The 19,623-nt window shown below is 39.2% G+C and overlaps 1 protein-coding gene across 2 annotated transcripts in view; it reads right to left on the bottom strand.

The window, feature by feature from the left end:
- Window positions 1–19,623, bottom strand: part of NUDT4 (nudix hydrolase 4) — a 34,973-nt gene that overhangs the window by 14,798 nt on the left and 552 nt on the right. For both annotated transcript variants that reach the window (XM_090042684.1, XM_090042685.1), the window contains exon 2: window positions 7,225–7,335. In XM_090042684.1, coding sequence (XP_089898810.1) covers window positions 7,225–7,335 — 111 coding nt within the window. The remainder of the gene's footprint in view (window positions 1–7,224; window positions 7,336–19,623) is intronic.

Below are 19,623 nucleotides of genomic sequence, written 5' to 3'. Positions count from 1 at the left end.
CACAGTAACTCTAGTTACTGCACATTCAGTTAGTACTGAACTAAATTGGCAGCAATTAGGGCATATTAATCAACATGCAGATGTGCCCACAGTCTGCTAGTGATGTATATTAAGTGAAAGCGCCAGTCAGTGAAGTGAAAAGTGCATCTATTAAAGTTAGTATTATTTAGTACTTCTAAGCTTTTTGGAGAATGCTACACACAATAAGTTAGGACAAGTTACAATTCTTATTGTGTATATATTTATAATTATAATATTTAAATTTGATTTAAATTATATTTAAATTTATAATCATGTGACAAATTATATGATAACTTCTACAGAAAGTAAACTATATCAAGTTATACTGTTATAAGCTTCTCTGCCAATCAGTGCCAAGAAGTTGGGCTGCTGGGAAACGCCTGTGAAAATTGGTTCTTTGTGCTGCAACCAAGCTGTGAAAGTCGTCTCACCATGAACTAAGTAGACCCGTACCTATGGGAAGCACCATGGGCTGCATCACCTAGCCTCATGGCCTGGATCTGGCCTGCAAATTTGGCTTTGCACCTTGGATCAGGCCCAGGGCAACTGTGAAACACTGAGATAGTTCAACAAAGACTTTTACTCAGTGTGCAGCTATAGCTCTCCTCCCGTCATAGGAACAGAGGAATGTTTAATGAATCTGAAGAGAAAATATTTTCATGAGAAACAACTAAACTGTGGAATGCATTACTATGGAGTCATCAAAAACAAGAACTTAAGAGTCTAAGAGGATTGGAAATTTAGATAGATATGAAAAATAGCCAACTACTGTAGCATATGAAAATTTGGAAGGGGCAAAGAGACTCCATGCTTCTGGTTTCTGCCTAGCTTCAGTCAGCATTCCAGGATAAGACATCCTATGAAAGAGATTACCCTATATCTGCCTGTTGTGGCATTCTTATACCTACTTCCAAAATATCTGGCACTGGTCACCTTCAGAAACAGGGATACTGATCCTGGTCCTGGTCCTAGGTAGTATGACAATTCATATATTCTTATGAAAACATAATTGTGAAGTCCCAGTCTACAAGACAACCTATACAAAATGGCAGTGAAGGTCAACTGTATTTGCACTATGAGCGTTTCCTTTGAAAGGTGCATTATTGCTTTTATGCTTGTATCCCCATCACAGGCTGCCAATACAAGCTGTTATGATGCAACTATTGAGTTTGTGCCACACTGTAGCAATTCAAGTATGACAAAACCACTTCTGTTTCAACCCTGCTTTATATAGGGTCAAAGTTAGTGCAATTTAGCTCACTTTTAATCACTACAGGCTCAGGAAGATAACAGTTACTGCATAACAGCTTCTACTGGCTCTCAAGCAACAGCTCCCCGTCCCCTTCTCGTAGTGGCTACAAGTGTAGTTTGTCCATAAGGTTATCAGTACCACTTGATACAGCTATCATTGTCACATCTGTCTACATGCTTAGAAGATCCCATCTGCAATATCATGAGCTCCACTGTCGAAGCAGCCTTTAAACACTCAAGGGGTGGGGAGAAGGGGGAAGAGCCACAAGGTAGCCCTGGCATATGCAATATGCAGAGCCTCAAATTCACCCCAGAGCTGGAGAAAGCCACCTTGTCAAATGGCTGGCCCTCTACTTTGGAGCTGCTGATATACGAGGGGGCTGAAATGCAGCCACAGCCACTGAATAGGATGTCTCAAAGCTGTGCTTTTTCCTATAAAAAGAGTCTATCCAAGAAGGGTATTATCCTGCCCTACACTGGAAACAAGAAAAGCATATTACTGGCTATGTGCCTTCAAAAAGCTGTAGAAATTAATAAAGGTTTTTTAAACAGAGAATCTGATTTAGTTCCAGCACAAATACTCATGTGAGACTTGGTACTTATTGGTTAGCCTCTGTGGCCAAGGTAAATTAAAAAATAAGTAAATAAATCAGATATCCATGGCTGCATCCTACCCCTTTATTTGTATTAGATGGTCAAAACCAGGCTGTGGGAGGTTGAATGGGAAGAGAGAAGAGGGAAACAGCATCAGACTGAAAGTAGGGAGGGTTGCTGTCAGCAGGGCAAGCATGGGAAGTATACCTACCTACATTTTAAATAAAAGTGACATAATTTAAAAGAGGCAAAGGGGTAGCAAATGGACATCCGAGTTCCTTCTCTGTAGGGGCCATAAAAAGGAACAGCTGAAGAGGGCTTGTATAGGCCCTTCAGGAAAACACCATAACACTAAGTAACCAGGGAGACCGTGCCTGTATACTGCAAGTCAAAAAGTCCCAAGCTGTACGCAAGGCCCCTTCACACCAGGAATGGTATGTACGTGGACAAAAAAGGCTTAAGAATTTCCTGCTCAGACATACTTTAGATATGTGCGCCTTTTGTGCCTCACAAGATGCCTCAACATACCAGTTAATGTTGACAGTCATTTTAGGACTGATACATTAAACATGCTCGTTTAAAAAAAAAAAAAAGCAACAAAGCTTGTATTATTTTGTCCATGAGAAACGCCATGTTTTAGCATCTGTATTTATGTTGTAGCAGTCCTCAAAATAGTAGCAATGATCCCCCTACCACCCAAAAAGGCATACTTTGTTTAATAACCATAAAAAACACTTCTTAAATTGAAGTAATAAAGTATAGGATTTTTTGCTTACATATGTTCTTTTACAGCATTGTATAGAATCCAAGTAATTGGAAACATGCTATTCACTGGAACAAAATACATACATACATACGCACACACTTTTTATACCACCTTATGATTGTAAACAATATGAATATTTTCAAAGTTAAGATGGTTTTACCAGGCCATAATTCACATTTTCAGACTTGGTAGAATTATATAATAGCATCTCAAATTGTAGTTTAGAAGACTAGGTTTCAGCCTAGTTCAGTTATAACTATCTGGAAGCAATTAGATTTGTTGCATGATTAAATATGGACAAGGATACACTGTTTCAGCAGAATCTCAGAAGTATTTTAAAATTACTCTATCATGTTCAGAAACCCTACTTGTTTAATTTACATTCACATTAAGCATGGATGACTTTGGAGTCTAGATAATCTTCTGGTCTGTGCCTTCTACTGTTGCCATGTTTTCTTTACAGTGGCTCTAACATAGCTAAATCATTCCAATAATAATTCCACTGCAGTTTTATTGTGATTTTATTAAACCTTATGTTTTTTGCATAAATTAAGACCAGAAACATTTACAGAATATTTTTATAAGTGAAGGAAATGTACAGGTAGCATCTATTTGAAGTACCTCACCCCAGCAATTGTTTATATAAGGTTTTGTAATTTGGCAAATATCCACAAAGACACAGCTAGGGCCTTAAAGAGAGGCTATGCTGGTACTACCAAATATATAGTAAACAAGAAATTGAAATATCTACCAGTAACAGTGATAGGTAGCAGCATTTTTAGAATACAGAAAACAAAGTGGCAAAGAACCCTAATGTAGTCCTGAAAGGGTCAGCTGCAGGCATGTAAACAGTTTAAGGGATTGCAACTATGTAAAAGATACCAACACAGCATGTGCTTGGGTATCAGTTTAATATAATTGATAGATATATTAACAAAATTAATTTTGCATGCAAAAGCAAACCACAATAAGCTTTTTTGTTTAAGAAGTGTGTAACCATAAGGTGTTGAGATGTCTCAGCATCCCAATGCAGATAAAAGTGGCGTCTCCTTAGTGGAAAAGAGACAAGAGGACTTCCATCATCTGTAGCTTTTGTCCTGCAGCACAAATCTAAATCAAATTTGGAATTACATTGCTGAGAGCAGTATGTCCCAGAAGTTTGAGGCTGAAGGAATCAGGGGATGCCTATGCACTGTGATGCAATCCTTAACAGAACTATCATGTTTTTTATGACAAAAAAGTTTGCCTCACACTGGCTAAAGGTGAACGACAGGAAAGCAAATTCCACATCTCTTCCACATGCTCTCATCTGTAATTACCTCTACAAGAAGGACCTTACTTCACAGTCTCCTTAAAGACTTAGGGCCTTGTTGCACCTTATGCTGCAAGCCACACAAATGTTGACTTCTGTTAGAGATAGCTTGGAGTTTGAAGCAGTCACACCCTTTGTGTAGAAAATCTAACTGCCCCCAATCTGCACAGCTGTGACTTGCTGTTAGAGGTCTGGCAAGCAGAGACAGGACTAGGGCTGCCAACACTGTCTGAACCTATTCTGGAAGGTTTCCAGAATGCCAACATGCCTGAGACGCATAATACAAGTGCCTGTGTATATCAATTAGATTATGGTGCATAGACTTCACATCAGGAAGGCAAATGAACATTACTATTACATTATACAGTAGTCCAGTGACTTTAAGTTGGAGTCAACATTTAATATTTATTTTAATGAATGCCCTATAATTTATCTCCTGGGTGACTCAGGAGTCTCCTGGCAATTTATCTAATTCCTGGAGGGTCGGCACCCCTAGGACTAGGAGCTATAGCAAGTTGCCACTAGAGGGCTGGTGAACCAGGACAGGCTTCTAACCCTGCCAGATGGACAGGGGTGAAAGAGATCCTGGGATACTGAAAGACCACAACTTGGGTGGCACATCTGTGGGGACTGGCCACACCTTAATAGAACAGGGGCTGGGTAACGCACTATTCCAGGGCAGGATTATCTTTGATCTGCAACTTTGAGCCACACGAGTGCTTAACATCACTTTGAGGTATTAATGTACGGACAATCCAGGAGTTAAGAGCCCCAGAAGCCAAACAAAATGACTGTGTAAAAAGGTACTTAACACAGTGCTACCATTTTGGGTTGAAGGGTAAAAGAGGTCAGGAGACTAATAAACAGCATAACAGGTAGCATAGTATACAGCTGGGATTGCCATTTTTGCAAAAGATCTGGCAAAAAACAATGGTTAGGGATTTAAAGGATTGAGAGTGAAACATCCAGATCTACACACAACAAATTGCTTAAGTCCTCCTCACAGAGGCTTTCATGTTCTTACTGGGAGCATTTTTTCAGCAAAAAGGGTGCACCTGCATCCACATTTACTTTGGAATAAGAACATTCTGTGTGCATCTCAAAGTTGACTTCCCAAATACATTTAATACTGTGCTTTAGAAGACAGTTTGTTAAATTTCAAAACTCGATTTTCAATATTTGAATCAAAGGGCATCAAGCATATATAGGCATTCAATGAGGTAACATCATATCTTTAGGTGTATGATGCATGACCAAATGCTTATTTTTTCCATTAGATAAACCTACTTGCATACCTGGAGTTTAGCACTGTCATCTTGGCAAACTGTTTAGGTGCTTATTTGGGATTCTACCTTCTGTGTCCCAAACTTAAGTCCCAAGAAGCTGGATGTGACAAATATGCATAAACACATAAGCAACATGGAGTACAGCCTACCACCCCTTTAATTCAAAGACTGCCATGGGTGGAGTAGATTACGATGCCTCTCCCTTATTATAACAATAGCATATTAGAGCAGCGAGCGCTCCAACTGAGCCCTAGGCTGCAAGTCTGATAAGATTAAAATCCAAACTCATACCCCCTGGAAGAGCCTTTCTGAACTGTACTCTATAAAACACACCCAAAAAGCTAGCATGCTAAGCTTAAGTCTAACAAGATTTAGACAGTATTTCATACTTCAAGCATTTGAACTTCAAAGCAAACTGTGAGACAATTAAAAAAATTCACTATCTAAGCATGCTGCTATAAAATGAGGTTGTATCTGTTCATCAAGCCTTGAAAAGTACTTTAAAAAAACAATTCCAGGGGAGGTGTGAAGATTGTCCATTATACTTTTCTGATGATTATTATTGGCTTGAGAGTCTTTCTACCTTTGTATTTAAGAGCAAGTTACTGGCATTGTAGGAATTATGAAATGTACTTTAATTACGTAATACATAAGGGAATGTTTCATCATATCAGGTATAAGCACAGCAGTCTTTCAGGAAACCTAAGTTTAAGCAGAGGCAGGCAGAGAGTGAAAGTGCTAATGTTGGCAGGATGGAGTGTGGTGAGCAATAAATACATTAGTGTACGGAGAAAAAGTAGGTGAACAATAGCAAGGAAATTAACATGCCAAACTGGCTCCTGGAGGTTTAAGAGGAAGCCCACAAGGAATAAGGAAGGCAGGAAGTTTGTGTGTCTTGGTAATAACAAGGTAGGCATGTATAAAAGTTTCAGTTTAGATCTAATCAGTTTCTAAAAAGTCAGAAGATATAGTGAGAAATTCAGATAAGACACAGGAGAAATGAATTCTTTCCTGATCTACAGGAGTCAGCCAGCTAGAATTTCCCTTGCTAGCCCAGCTGTAAACATTTTGATCAAATGCTTGTAACCTATTGCTGTGTGGGTGTAGTCATTAATAAGTACCATAATACTGCTACTTTAGTATTTTGTTACACTATTTTATATTAAATAGTTGCTATTGGCCTTAGATTAAAAAAAAAAAAAAGACAGAAAAGGAAGGGTGGTACCTTAGACTACCTGGTTCAAAGAGGTGCAAGTGACCACACACTTGGTCAGATGCCTTCCCTTTATTGATCCACTTCTTCATCCCCCTTCTCTTTTCCCTCCCCCCCAGCCCATCTCTCACCCACTGACTCCTCAGTCTATATTTTCACTGCCTGCCTGTCTTGTATGCATACCAGCCCAGCCTCTGGCTTCTTTACTTTTCATTCCATCTAGGAAGAACACACACCAACTGCTGAAACTTCCTTAGCCTAAGGGTTTTTTAACCCAAAAGCTTCCTTAATAATTGTTTCCCAACTATTTAAGTTGGTCTAATAAAAGATATCAGATTCACGCAAAGAACCTTGTCTGCCTATTCCCTTTATTGATTCATTTGAACTCAAGTTCTAAGTAGTCCTCTGGCAGTCTAACGACTTTTCCAGGATAAATAGAAACATGTGAGTTGCACCTTCAGGCCCTCATTGTAACTCGAGGAAGGGCTAATTTCCTTTGCGCCACAGCTTTATGAATTTGCTTGAAGATCTACAAAATTCAGTTGCATTTTAGTTAGTCACTTAAATAAAAATATTGAATAGTGATCAGAGTGTGCTGATATACAAAATTGTATGCATTACAATACAAAATAATTAAGTTTGAAAGAAAGACAAGTTCTCTGGAGTTCCTTGGTCATGGGAATTTGGACAAATCAACCAAATCAGTATAGTAAATAAAATGTTCTCTTCTCCTTCTAATCTGTTTGATTATGCAAGGTACATCATCAAGGAGTCTCTTTACCTCTTCATACACCTCCCGAACTGCAGCTCCCCCTGGTTCCTCCTCAGGTTCCATTCCTCCACCTGGTACAATCCACTGATCTGGGTACCGGCTACTGCTCACTAGCAGCACCTGAAAATACAATTCAAAACAATTGCTAAAGTATCTGAAAATTGTCTGTATGATCTACAATTGTAGTTTGAAGATTATTTTTCCATAATCCATTGCAATTCCAGATTGATTTCTGTGTTCAAAGATTTGTCTGCAATCAATCTGCAGATAGAAGTTGCATTTGAAATTTCATGTACTATATTAAACCTTGAATTTGTGCATGTTAAAACAAACCAGGGTTCATTCCTTTATTCATCTCTTTCCCCATTAGGATGTTACCGTCTTATGCTTTGCATAAAAGATGCTTCTATACATACATATTTTTAGTACTGCTAAAACTGTTTCTCTACCTTGTATATGGTAAAGTGTATTTGCATATTAACAGAATCATAAAATATTTTATCTATATTTGCTCCTTAAAATTTAAGAAGGTTTATTTAAACAATTTCACTCAAATGATTATGGCTCTGTTACCATAAACAGACATCCATGCTAGAAGCATTGCACATAATACTGTGTAAATGCATTGTTACAACTCTAGGTGGCAGACTTTCTTTTATCATGGTTTGTTTTCCTGCAGAGAAAAAGATTTCATGGAAACAGCTAACCAGGATAAACTCAACCCAGCTGAGGCTACCTAACAAGGTAAGAATTTGAAGATTTAGTGGCACCTCTGGGCATTCATTTAAATAGTTAACATTAAAGTTTACCCATTGAGATGGGACCTTTTACAACTTGCCCAGGCTGCTGTAAACGCAGACAAACTATACAACTTCACCCTTATGGAATGCCTTTGTTTGCATTAAAGTAGGGGTTCCCAACCTTTTTTCCTACTGCAGCCCAGCAGGAGCAGGACAGGACAGATGGAGCTGGCTACCTCCCTCCCAGGGCTCCCCCACCACCCAACTTTAACCCCAAAACCGCAACTGTGACCCCAGAAGCCACTCGCCCAGGCAGACAAGACAGGGCTCTGAGCAGGGGGTTGATGCCATGACCCCGCAGCCAACTCACTGCAGCCCAGTACCGGTCCACAGTCTGTTGTTTGGGAACCTCTGTATTAAAAGGTCTTGGAAGTGAGCAAAGCCTCTACAGAGTCCTCAGAAAGCCTTTAATCATTCATCTTGACAAAACACTGGGGTCTCCCCAGTGGGCAGAGGGGAGCACTACCTTAACACTAGACCATTTGGTCAACAGCAAGAAGTCTGTGATTTAATTGGTCAGCATCTGGCCAAAAAACTAAGACCCATACTCCACAAACAAATATAAGCAACTCCATTTATTGCAAAATGCCTTTTCACTTTAATACTGTGATCTTGGAAGAATAAAACAGTTTAAATGGTTAAAGGCCTCTGCCAACAACCTTGAGCAACTGTTGGAGCAGCATGTTACAGGCCATTCATGATGGATCACTAATTAAATGCAGAGAACCCAACAGAAACACACATCACTTTGGAGTCCAACAGAAGTGAACATTTCCAACAGAAGACAGGCAATAAACAAACGTTCAGAGGCCATGCCTGTTGCCTGCAGTGGCAGTCCACCTGGAAAGTGCTCAACTAGCAACTTTAAAAGCATTCTCTTATACCTAAATGCCATAGCTGTTCAACATTTAAAAAAAAACAAACAAAAAACCAGCTGAAACACTACATATTACATCCTGCTGATCTACCCTGGTCTACCCAGTTGACTGCAATGAACACTACTAAAACAATTAACATAGGATGATTTTATTACATTCAAATCACTCACAGTTTAATGGAATAGTTTTAAATCAGCATTTACCGATTTTGTCAAAGGCTAGATACAAATTCCCATATACTAGTATGGGGTAAATAAAGGTTGCTTCCCCCTCCCTGGAAGCTCAGTAAGAACTAAATAGCTTTACCTTATTGTATAAAATGCTGTTCAGGCAATGAGTATCAAAAACCATTTGAAAGAATAAAGTTAACACACTTTGAGATTCCACAAAAATCAAGGCAATTTATGTGCACCCAGTTAACAACAACATGACCATGTAGTTACAGATATAGCAAGACTATTTACATGGAAAAACAACTTACATTCACAAGTCATTTCAGTCAGATATCCAACATTTCAAAAATGTATCTTTCTGAAAAATTAATCCCACTTATCTGCTCTAATCCCCTGCCTGGAGGTTTCCCTCTGGATAGAGAATAGTAGATAAGAAGGATTTTCTCATTGAGCCTGTGAGGTGGTTCTACAGAACAAAGCCAAGTTTTCTACCCAACTATTTTAAATTTTGTAACATAATGCTTACCTGTAAGCATCCCCCATCCAAGAATTTGGTTCATTCATGCAAAAGGAAAATCTTGGATCCTTATTCAATCCATTATTTTTGGATTAGCAGAAGAATAAATATGCAGGGTCCCCAGAAACAGCCAACACCTGCCTTGAGGCAGTGTACTTGAAGAAAATTATAGCCAACACTTAAGAACTTGTCATACACTACTGTGTAAATAATATTTCTTACATTGGTGAGCAAAGCAAGTGAGAGGCAGAGTTACTTCTAGTCCTACCTGCATACTGTCAGTGTTTTGTCCTTTTCAGTTAAATTTCAAGCAAACTTGGGATAGAAGATGCAGACTTTGACAGCTGAGGGAACTGACATCACTAGCACCTAATTCTTCATCAACATCAAAATGAAACAGCACAAAACTCCCAGCTGAGAGTGATCAGCAACAAAATAAATGGACTAATTGGAGCTGGACTAAGAAATTAGTTATGTTAAACAGAACTGCTTCAAAGAACACCAATCAGCATTCATTTGTGGTCACAATTCTTCACTACCTCTAATTATTAGAACAGTTACAGCCATTAGAGTTACTATCGACAGATAGCTAGAGGATGCATTTCATTATCAGATTAATTTGGCCATATATGCATGTAATGTTTTAACTCTTTCAAATGAAGGCACTAAAAAGCAATTTTATTCAGAATGTGTACTCAGCAGCACAAGCTGCCAATATCACCTCATCACTCTGCTCCATTCACCTATACCTTGCAAATGAAACTAAGAACAGAAATTAGAGATTCAAATAAAGCTAGACTTCCCCAGGTTTTCTACACAATTCTCCAACTACATGGTTCCACCGAAAACTACAGAAATTAACTAAGTGTATGCAGGACAGCAAGTTTTAACGTACAGCTTGCAACTGTTCATTCATTTCCACCTCAATCTCAGTGGGCACATCTACATGCAATTAATATGACTGAATATACTCTAGCTCAATTTGAGCCAGATTAATCCCAATGCCACTATCTATACATGCATTTAAACTCAGCAATTTACCGTGCTGCTGGATACCACTTGTATCTGATGAGACTATCTGGCAACTCAGCAAATTAGTCTACTGTGTCTTAAGTGCACAGTAAAGCATCTTGGGTAGACGCATCTAATACATACTATTTTAGAGGTACATCCACAGAAGGATTCTCAACTATGTAGCAGGAAATAAGGTATTTTCCACCAGTTATTTATTTATTTATTTATTTTTTTGCCATCTGATTCCTTGTTTGTGACCCTTAAAAAGCAAGAGTAGAATGCCATTCTTTCCCTGATCAAGACCAACAGGGAAACTTGCTACAAGATCATCCCTCTTTCATAGATTTTTTACTTAGAAATAAATGCAATTTAGATTGGTTAACTAGATATTCTCTAGCCAAGAGAAAGCTCATCTCTTCCACCTGTAGGTGCCTCTCAATTGAAGACAAAAGCTTCACTGCAATGAGGCCTTATCAAGCACGTTTTTACCCCATATTGGGGAAAAAAGTTGTTCCCTTTACAGGCAGGAAGGAAGAACTCTAGCTATTTTTTGATTGGACAGCAGTCAGTACCTACCCAACACAGCTATGGCTACAGTTATTACTAACTGGCAGGACACAGGATTTTTGCCAGAAATACTAAAGAGTAAAGAGGTCTGGGAAAAAGAAATGAGATAACTGTAAAAGTTCAGGCCTAGCTTATCCTAACTAAGAAAATACTCGTGATGCCTTTTGTGCTAGAATGCTTAGCTTTCTGGAAGCATCTCACTTTCATTTGTTATTTTAGTCTCCTTCCAGAAAGCTATATGTACACTATGTCTTTCTATATTCAAAACTTATTTTTAGATGTTAAACATTCAAGAACTGAGAAGTAGTTAGCCATGTTAGTTTGAAGGTAGGCAGAAGACAGCACACTGTGGCACCTTGGACTCGCTCAGTTGAGAAGGTGCTACCCTACCTTGCCTTTTGTCTACTCAAGTGTTAAAAATGACATAAATAAGGTTGCCTGTGCAACTTTATTTTGGGGAGATCTGGTGCACACCCCCTTGTACCTTAAATCTAGCTTATCCCAAGAGCCTGACTATCGACATCACATGTTGAAGCTTCAGGTTCTTGGGTATTGCCACGATATCATGCAGAATCCTTCTCTTTCCCCCCAGTCAAGGTGGGTCAGGAGCATTGGGGTCTTCAAGCACCACTTGCAGCAGTAAGAAATGAAAACAGCAACTTGCAGCAATAGGAGATGAAAGCTCTTTACACCAGGGTAGTTTACAGATACGTATTAAAACAGACCCAAACAAAGTAGAATTCCTGGCTTTGTAGGGAGTTGGGTTTGGTTTTTTCAGTGATTAGACCCTCCTTCCCCCTACCCTTGTCTCCATCTTCCCCAAATATAGACTCCTACTCTACAAAAGGTGATGTTGGTGCTTCTCAATCCACAGCTGATATCCAGCATAAGGATAACTTCTCCAAATGGTCAGTTTGGCAAATTTATAAGTAACTGAAAATGGTCTTCTAGTGGGAAGCATTAATAGGCTATAAGCACTGCTGCCCATGTCACTTATAAAGACATACTTTATAAAATGAGTAAAGGGGGATTCTGGGTGGAGGGGAAAGTCTTTGATAAGATCTCCCTCCATACAATGCATGACAGTAGTTAGAGAAGGATTTTTGTTCCCTAAATTTTGTGTTTTCAAGGAGCAGATTTTTGGATCTTAGTCAGTTGTCCAAGATCAAGGAGCAATGCTTCTCTGGGTAAATCGGATCAAAGACGTTAATACTATTTTAAGTATCACTGTCTCATTTCTGCAATTTGCAGATTGCTTTCTAGCTTTCCTATAAATTACATGGTACTCTTGCATGAGGGAAGCACCATCTCATTTTTCGATTCCAGGAAGTTGAAATCTAAAAGAAAAAAAACAAACAAACAAAAAACATCAAAGATATCTATAACAGTGAGACTGTTGCAAGGACGATATAATGAAGAAACTGCTCTTTCCTTCACATTTGAATCCTATTAGATATTCAAATCAATCAGTTTTGCATGGAGATCTCTTCTCCTCCTTACAGCAAAACTGAAGAAATTAGAAAAAGTATTAAAAACAGCATGGATTAGGTGTAGTAATTAAGCTATCACTTCTGATGCCAATTGAATTTAGATGACTTCCTTGTAAGGCAACAAAAATGCATTTGTACCTCTTATGACAAAAAAGAAGCTTGAGAGGTGATATACTATGTAGTTTAGGTCCCTAGAATATCTCTTTACATTCCTAACTGCAATGAGGCTAGAAAAAAAATTGCATTAAGCTTACCAGTTATATCTTTCATTTTATTAGTTTGCATAGCGCTTGAGCAAATCTTTAGGAGTTGAGATGCAGCTATCCACATGTACGGGGGTAGGGGGATAATAACACATTCACTTAATAGCCTTGAGAGAATTCAAAAAACCTGATTAAAAAAAAATAAATCTCTTTTCACCCTATTTTAAAAAGTAAAACAGAGGAGTCTAAGACCTTTTCACCCTCCCTTAATCTTTATAAAGAGGCAAAATTTTTTCCTGTAGAAGTTACCTCAAAAAAAGGCATGCTGAATGGTCAGTACTGATTATTACAGCAAATACTGTCCAAAATGCAAATTTAATCAAAACTTGCACTATAGTCTTTCAGCTGAATTTTGAAATGCACATAAAACAATATGATGGGATATCTAGATGTGGAAGGGCCTACATAATCCCTTGAGTGGTTCTCATAGCCACATAGGCCTTACAATGATCATGGGAAACTGGTATGCTAAAAAAAGGACTAAAAGCCTTCAGCGTTTTTTAAAGTGACTAGACTTCTTAAAACAAGGTAGCATAAGGCCAGGCCCTCCTGGAAGAATGCATTAATTGGCTCACTTACACCCTACAACTAGCTATCATTTTCTTCATTTAGACAAGACCTAGGTAGCATGTGTGCAAGTATGCAGGCAGGAAGAAAAATACTGGAGGCTGAATGAGGAACCACCATCCAGAAGATCATTATTTTAATTTTGTCCAGTATAAAATAAAAGTCAAAATGGACCACAGTTAATACACTGGGGATACAAACACATGCTATCTGTGCATGTCAGCTGCTTAGAGGGAAAATGCACATTTTAATTTTTTTAAAAGCATCATAAAGTGTTTATGCCTTATGTGAAACATAAGCTAGATGCTAATATCTTTATACTTCTGGTTTGGAAAGCTTGCCTGTTTCAGGGTTGAACACTATGTACCAGACAGGGCAGGATAGCACTTTAGAGACCAGCTAGTACCTTTCACAGGAAACAAACTAAATGTTTACATCCAACATTGCTAACTACCTCTACTCATATGCAGAAGGCACAATTTACAAACCAACATTGTCATATGTATGGGAATGTTATTAATGTGTCAGTACCAAAGATGATCATCACAGAATCATAGAACGTTAAGGTTGGAAGGGATCTCAGGAGGTCATCTAGTCCAAACCCTTGCTCAAAGCAGGACTGTACCCAACTAGATATCAGCCAAAGCTTTGTCTAACCAGGTTTTGAAAACCTTCAAGGATACAGATTCCACCACATTGCTGGGTAACCTGTTCCAGTGTTTTACTACCCTCCTAGTGAGAAAATTTTCCCTATATCTAACCTAAACTTCTCTTGTTGCAACTTGAGACCATTGCTCCTTGTTCCATCATCTGCCACCACCAAGAACAGGTCTAGCTCCACCTTCTTCTGAAGCCCCCTTCAAGTAGTTGATCACTTAACTACTTGATGGCTCCCCTCTTAGTCTCTTTTTCTCTAGACTAAATTATCCCAGTTCCCTCAGTCTTTCATAAGTCATGTCCCCCAGCCCCCTCACCAGTTTTCTAGCTCTCCACTCAACCCTCTCCAATTTGTCTACATCCTTTCTGTAGTGGGGCCCCCAAAACTGAACACAGTACTCATGATGTGGCCTCACCAGTGCAGAATAGAGGAGAACATAGTCACTTCCCTTGACTTCCTGGCAACACACCTACCAATGCAGCCCAGTATGCTGTTAGGCTTCTTTGCAACAAGGGCACAGTGCTGACTCATTCAACTTACTGTCCACTGTAACCCTCAGGTCCTTTTCTGCAGAGCTGTTGCCCAGCCAGTGAACCCCCAGCCTGTGCATGGTATTGTTCCATTCTAAGTGCAGGACTTAGCACTTGTCCTTGCTGAACCTCATGAGATTCCTTTTAGCCCAATTCTCAACTTCGTCTAGGTCACTCTGAAGCCTAACCCTATCTTCCAGCATATCTACTACTCCCCATCTGCAAACTTGCTGAGGGTACACTCTATGCCATCTTCCAGGTTGTTGATGACGACATTGAACAAAACTGATTTCGATCAAGTTGATGAAGACATTTAACTATATGCATATAATCATTTGAATTAGCAGCCAAGGGTTTAGCACTTAAGGAACAAGCCAAAGTTGTATTTTTGCAGTCAAACTTAGGAAACCATACCTTACAACTTATGAAATGTGTTAGGCCAAGAATTGAGCCAATACTGAACATACAGGAAGTCTGAAGACTGACTAAAGCATAAGAAATTAATTCTGAAGCTACTACCCTTACAGGCTCTCTGCTGAGGCTAGATGATCCATGTGAACAACTGCAGTTTTGTTAACATGACAACTGAACGGTTCAAAGGAGTAGTCTGCATGGAGAAAAATATAAGTGTCCATCAGTTTAAGGGAGCTTCTAAGGAAGCTGAACTGGTCACTGAGCCCTTTATCATAACTGAGCTAAGAGGCATATGACTATGGCATGAAGAAACCAAATAGTAAACTTTGATTTAAGAAGCATGGAGTTTTTAAAAAAATAATATAGTCTTTGTTAAGACTCAGTGTTATAATCAAGTGCAACCTGCAGTTATAAGCTCTGTGCAGGAGCAACTGCTTATTGTTACGTCTTGTGTTGTCCAGATCAGGAATTCTCAATTTTCTGGGATAAGTGGACTACTGTCAATCTTCTTAATTGCTCAGACCACTAAAGAGGGGTCAGCACAATCCTTACTGCAGAGCAGTTTGCAAATTGCTGGATTAGATCACTGTGTTACCTTCTCAGTTTAGATGTCTATTAAGCTGATAAAAGAAATAGAAAATTAAATACATTTAAGTGACAATCTTTTAATAAAACCACTGCTAGAGTAAATTTCAGGAGGCATGACCGAAAAAAGATTAAATCAATGTTTTCTAGCTATGCTAAACAAAAAATGATTATTGAGGCAAATACGATGATAGAAAGTTGAAAGAGAGAAAGGGTTCTCAAGATTTGAAACACCAGCCTCAAAGACCAAGTCATCAAAAGTTTAAATAATGTTTTCAGTCTGATTTGATTTTAACTCCCCTCATCTCCTCCATGAGTGAGAGTTTCCAGTTGAGAAGTCTACCTTTGAACACCTATAAAAATATAATGACCCTCCTCAACTGATCAGAGACTCTGCCAACAAAGAGAAGTGGTACATCCTATAGATATCTTATCAGAATCCTATTAGAAATTAGCTCCTATTAGAGTCTTGATACTCTCCTCTATTTTTTGTCTGATCCCCATGGTCCCATTCTATAAGAGGCATAGAAAGCGTAGCTGGAAAATGAACACCTATGGAGCACACAGCATTCTTCTAGACATTAACTTTTCCAAAAAGTTTGAAAGCTACATGATCTTTACACAAATCAACCAAATTATTAATTGTTGAGTAAAACAAATAAAAAATAAAGCTTTCTGCATCTTACTAATAATAATGCTGTAATATTTAAACATTTTATTAAGGATAATCTATTTTATTAAAAGATGATCTTTTTTCCACATCCAAAATATTTTAGAGACACTTAACTTTTGTGCAATTTCAATCAACCATTTTATCCAATCAATGAAGTGTCTACTAATTACTCAAATAGCTACAATATAATTTAGTCCCTTCCCTCTTGCTGCCCTTAAAGTTGTCTTCTGCCTCAGACTACAGCAGTACTCCCCTCCTTTACTTCTTAGTTCTTGAATTTCTTATCTGCTGAAGTTCCAGAACTGGAGGCAGAAGAGATGTTCCCCTACTCCACATGACAATTCTGTTTGAATGCTCAGGTTCCAATGCAGTTTAGCAAACATTTTATAACCACTGCCTTAAATTTCACTGAAAGCAACTGCTCACAGAAATTGGAGGAATACACAAATGCCTTTGGCAGAACACTAACTTCCCTGGACATTCTGTCACTGACCTCAGTGTAGATGTTCTTATCGAGTGAAACTTTAAAAATGAACTTGGATACAAAATTGCAGTGGCTATGCAGAACAAGTGATTATCCTCAGACTGGACTGTCACAACAATCCTTATCTCATCACTTGACCTAGCTTTTATAAGTGGTATATCCGTGAATGGGCAAACTGATTAATTTATCCTTATTACAGTATTCAACCCACTTTCACCTCCTGCTATGCTTTGTAGTTAAGTTCTATTTGGTTTAGAACCTCTGCTTTCTGCAAGTTCATTCATAGCATCCGACCGAGTTCATGCCTCTCTGAACAGTCAGTCTCTCATAAAGGTGGCACCCTGCCCTGCGCCACCCACTACCAGATCTGTAGAATGAGTAAGAACTATCTAAGGAACTACAACATCACATTCTGTTAAAAGGGGAATTATCAGGTTAGAGGGAAGCTACTACCAGAGCCCTCAAGAATAAATCTTAAGATTGCTCTATTTTTCCATTGGTGATCTTGATATAAGAAATGCCACTAGAACGATCAGGAGAACAGACAACTTATCTTATGAGAACGCTAGAAGTGCTTTGTTTGGATTAGTCTAGTAAAATGAACACCGAGAGACAATTTGGTTGATGTCTACAAATACGGATGAGGATGGTGAGTACCAGGAGTGGAAAGAACTAAAAGACAATCTTGGCACCAGAGCAAATATGTATTAAATGGCCATGAGTAAATTTAAGCTGGAAATAAAGTTTATTACCCATCAGAGCTGTAGGGTTCACAGACAAGTGTAGCAAAGTCAAGCAACTTAACTACTTTTGTATCAGAGCTTGATCATTTTGTTAAAAGGGAGGATGTAACTGATTGACTTATTCAGAAGACCTCTTACAGTCCTATACCCTAAGTTCTCTACTGATAGTAGTTCCCAGCCCAATATTAACTCCAGATCAGTTACAGAAACTGAGGACAGAAGTTAAAGAAAGGTAAAATCATTCCCGGTAGTCAGTAGCCCCCTATTCCTCCAAAGTGGACAAATTTGCCATTGGAAGATTCTTTAGACTCATCTGTATCTGAAGGACAAGTTGAATCACCCCAATTGTCACTAGTAATTAAAGCAGTCAGAACAGTCTAGTCAATTAAAACAGCAAACTCATACCACTTATTCTGTATCTGGGAAGCGCAGCCAGGACTTTGTTACTTAATTTTTATATCTCAAGTTAATTCACTGATGATAGGGATATGCAATATTTATAAAGGCTAATATGAATATTTGTTTATTCTAGAAATTTACCTAGTGTACAGTACAAATATTTATAACCTAGAACAAATGCCCAAGAGTGTCATGGGCATAGTTTTGCCAGCTACTATGAAATATCTTGGTATAAAAGTCTAGTGTATCAACAGCACCAATTGACATGAGAAACCTTCACTGTGGCAAGGGAAGCTACACCTGTAGGTACAAGGCAGAATGCTAGGCCTGGTTACAGCTTAGTAGAGAATGAGAAGGCATGGAGGATTACCACACATGCATAGACAGAAACACCATTTCTTCTTTCCACTTAAACATCAGACTGGGAGAGAGAACAAAGATCTCAACACAAGGCTGCATGAGTTGGAACAATACCTATTAGCTACAGGCCTTACTGGCACTGACTCCAAGGCTTATATAGAAACTTCCTTATCCCCTATGAGCAAGAGCTCAGATCTACAACTTCATGCACCAAGTATGCAGTAGAACTAGCAGCTTCAGGTCTTGCTTTGCTGGTGACTGCACCCAGCACTTTCAGTAGCAAAGCAACCCTGCCAGATCTATTAGGCTTCTGATCCGAAATCACATGGATGATGTACAGATCAGTGTTACAACTCAAAACTAGTCAATTCCCTTTACCTTCTAGTGCTCCTTTTCCAAGCAGCGAATGCCAGACTTACAGGAGCTCCCTCAGAGGTCCACATGCCACCCACCCTTAGTAGTGAAGACTCTTACATGCATCTGCAGAGTGCCACCCCTGAACAAAGAAGCAGTCAAATGAAATGTAGGAGCAGTCAAAGCAAATCTCATCCTTTGTTTTAAGTAATATTTGATATGCCAAGTTGGTCTATTTCCTTAATGCTGTATTTGAAATGGGGAAAAAAAGGGGCTCCAGATTGGCTGACAGAAACACCAAGACACCCAACAGACCAGCTCTGTAACAGACACTCATCTGTCAGCAACAAGCAAGCTACAACAAGTGCTGGACTAAATAAAGATGACAAAGACTAGTATCACTTCAAGCAACAATACAGGCACCCAAACATTGAGAAACCAAATACTAAAGCAGTAAAGCAGAGCATGAGATCACCCAAAATCCTGCTGGGGCCCAGAGAAGAAACTGATGCAGAAACTGAGAAGTCAGAGCCCCCTTCTCCTGACCACAGTAAGAAAGGAAGTCACTGGGCTGTAAAGACAGTAGAAGGCAGCAATTCTGCACTGCAAGGCACAGCCTGCAGCCAACACACATGTGAAACCCATCTTGTGCTCTTCAAGCCATTTCTGAGCTGTGGAATCAGTGCTGAGCCTAGGATTTCTTGCTGTTTTCTAGCAAGGCACCTGGGAGTACAAGGCTAGTTAGATTTGCCACGTGGGATCATGACCCTACACTCCTCCAGCACCCAGACGGCAAGAAACCCCAGTCTTCAGTTCCTAGGCAGCTGAACGACTCCGCAGCCATTTACTACAGAACAAACATGCCGGCTGCAGGCTTGAAGCAGCACTTGGATACACCGCCGCACTGCCAAAGAGGGACGAGATAAGGGACGGGGCAAC

This window comes from Crocodylus siamensis, chromosome 4 (assembly GCF_052110815.1).
Source record: "Crocodylus siamensis isolate JL-2025a chromosome 4, ASM5211081v1, whole genome shotgun sequence".
Classification (NCBI taxonomy): Eukaryota; Metazoa; Chordata; order Crocodylia; family Crocodylidae; genus Crocodylus; species Crocodylus siamensis.
The sequence above is the reverse complement of the archived record's forward strand: the minus strand, read 5'-3'. Positions and strand labels throughout refer to the sequence as shown.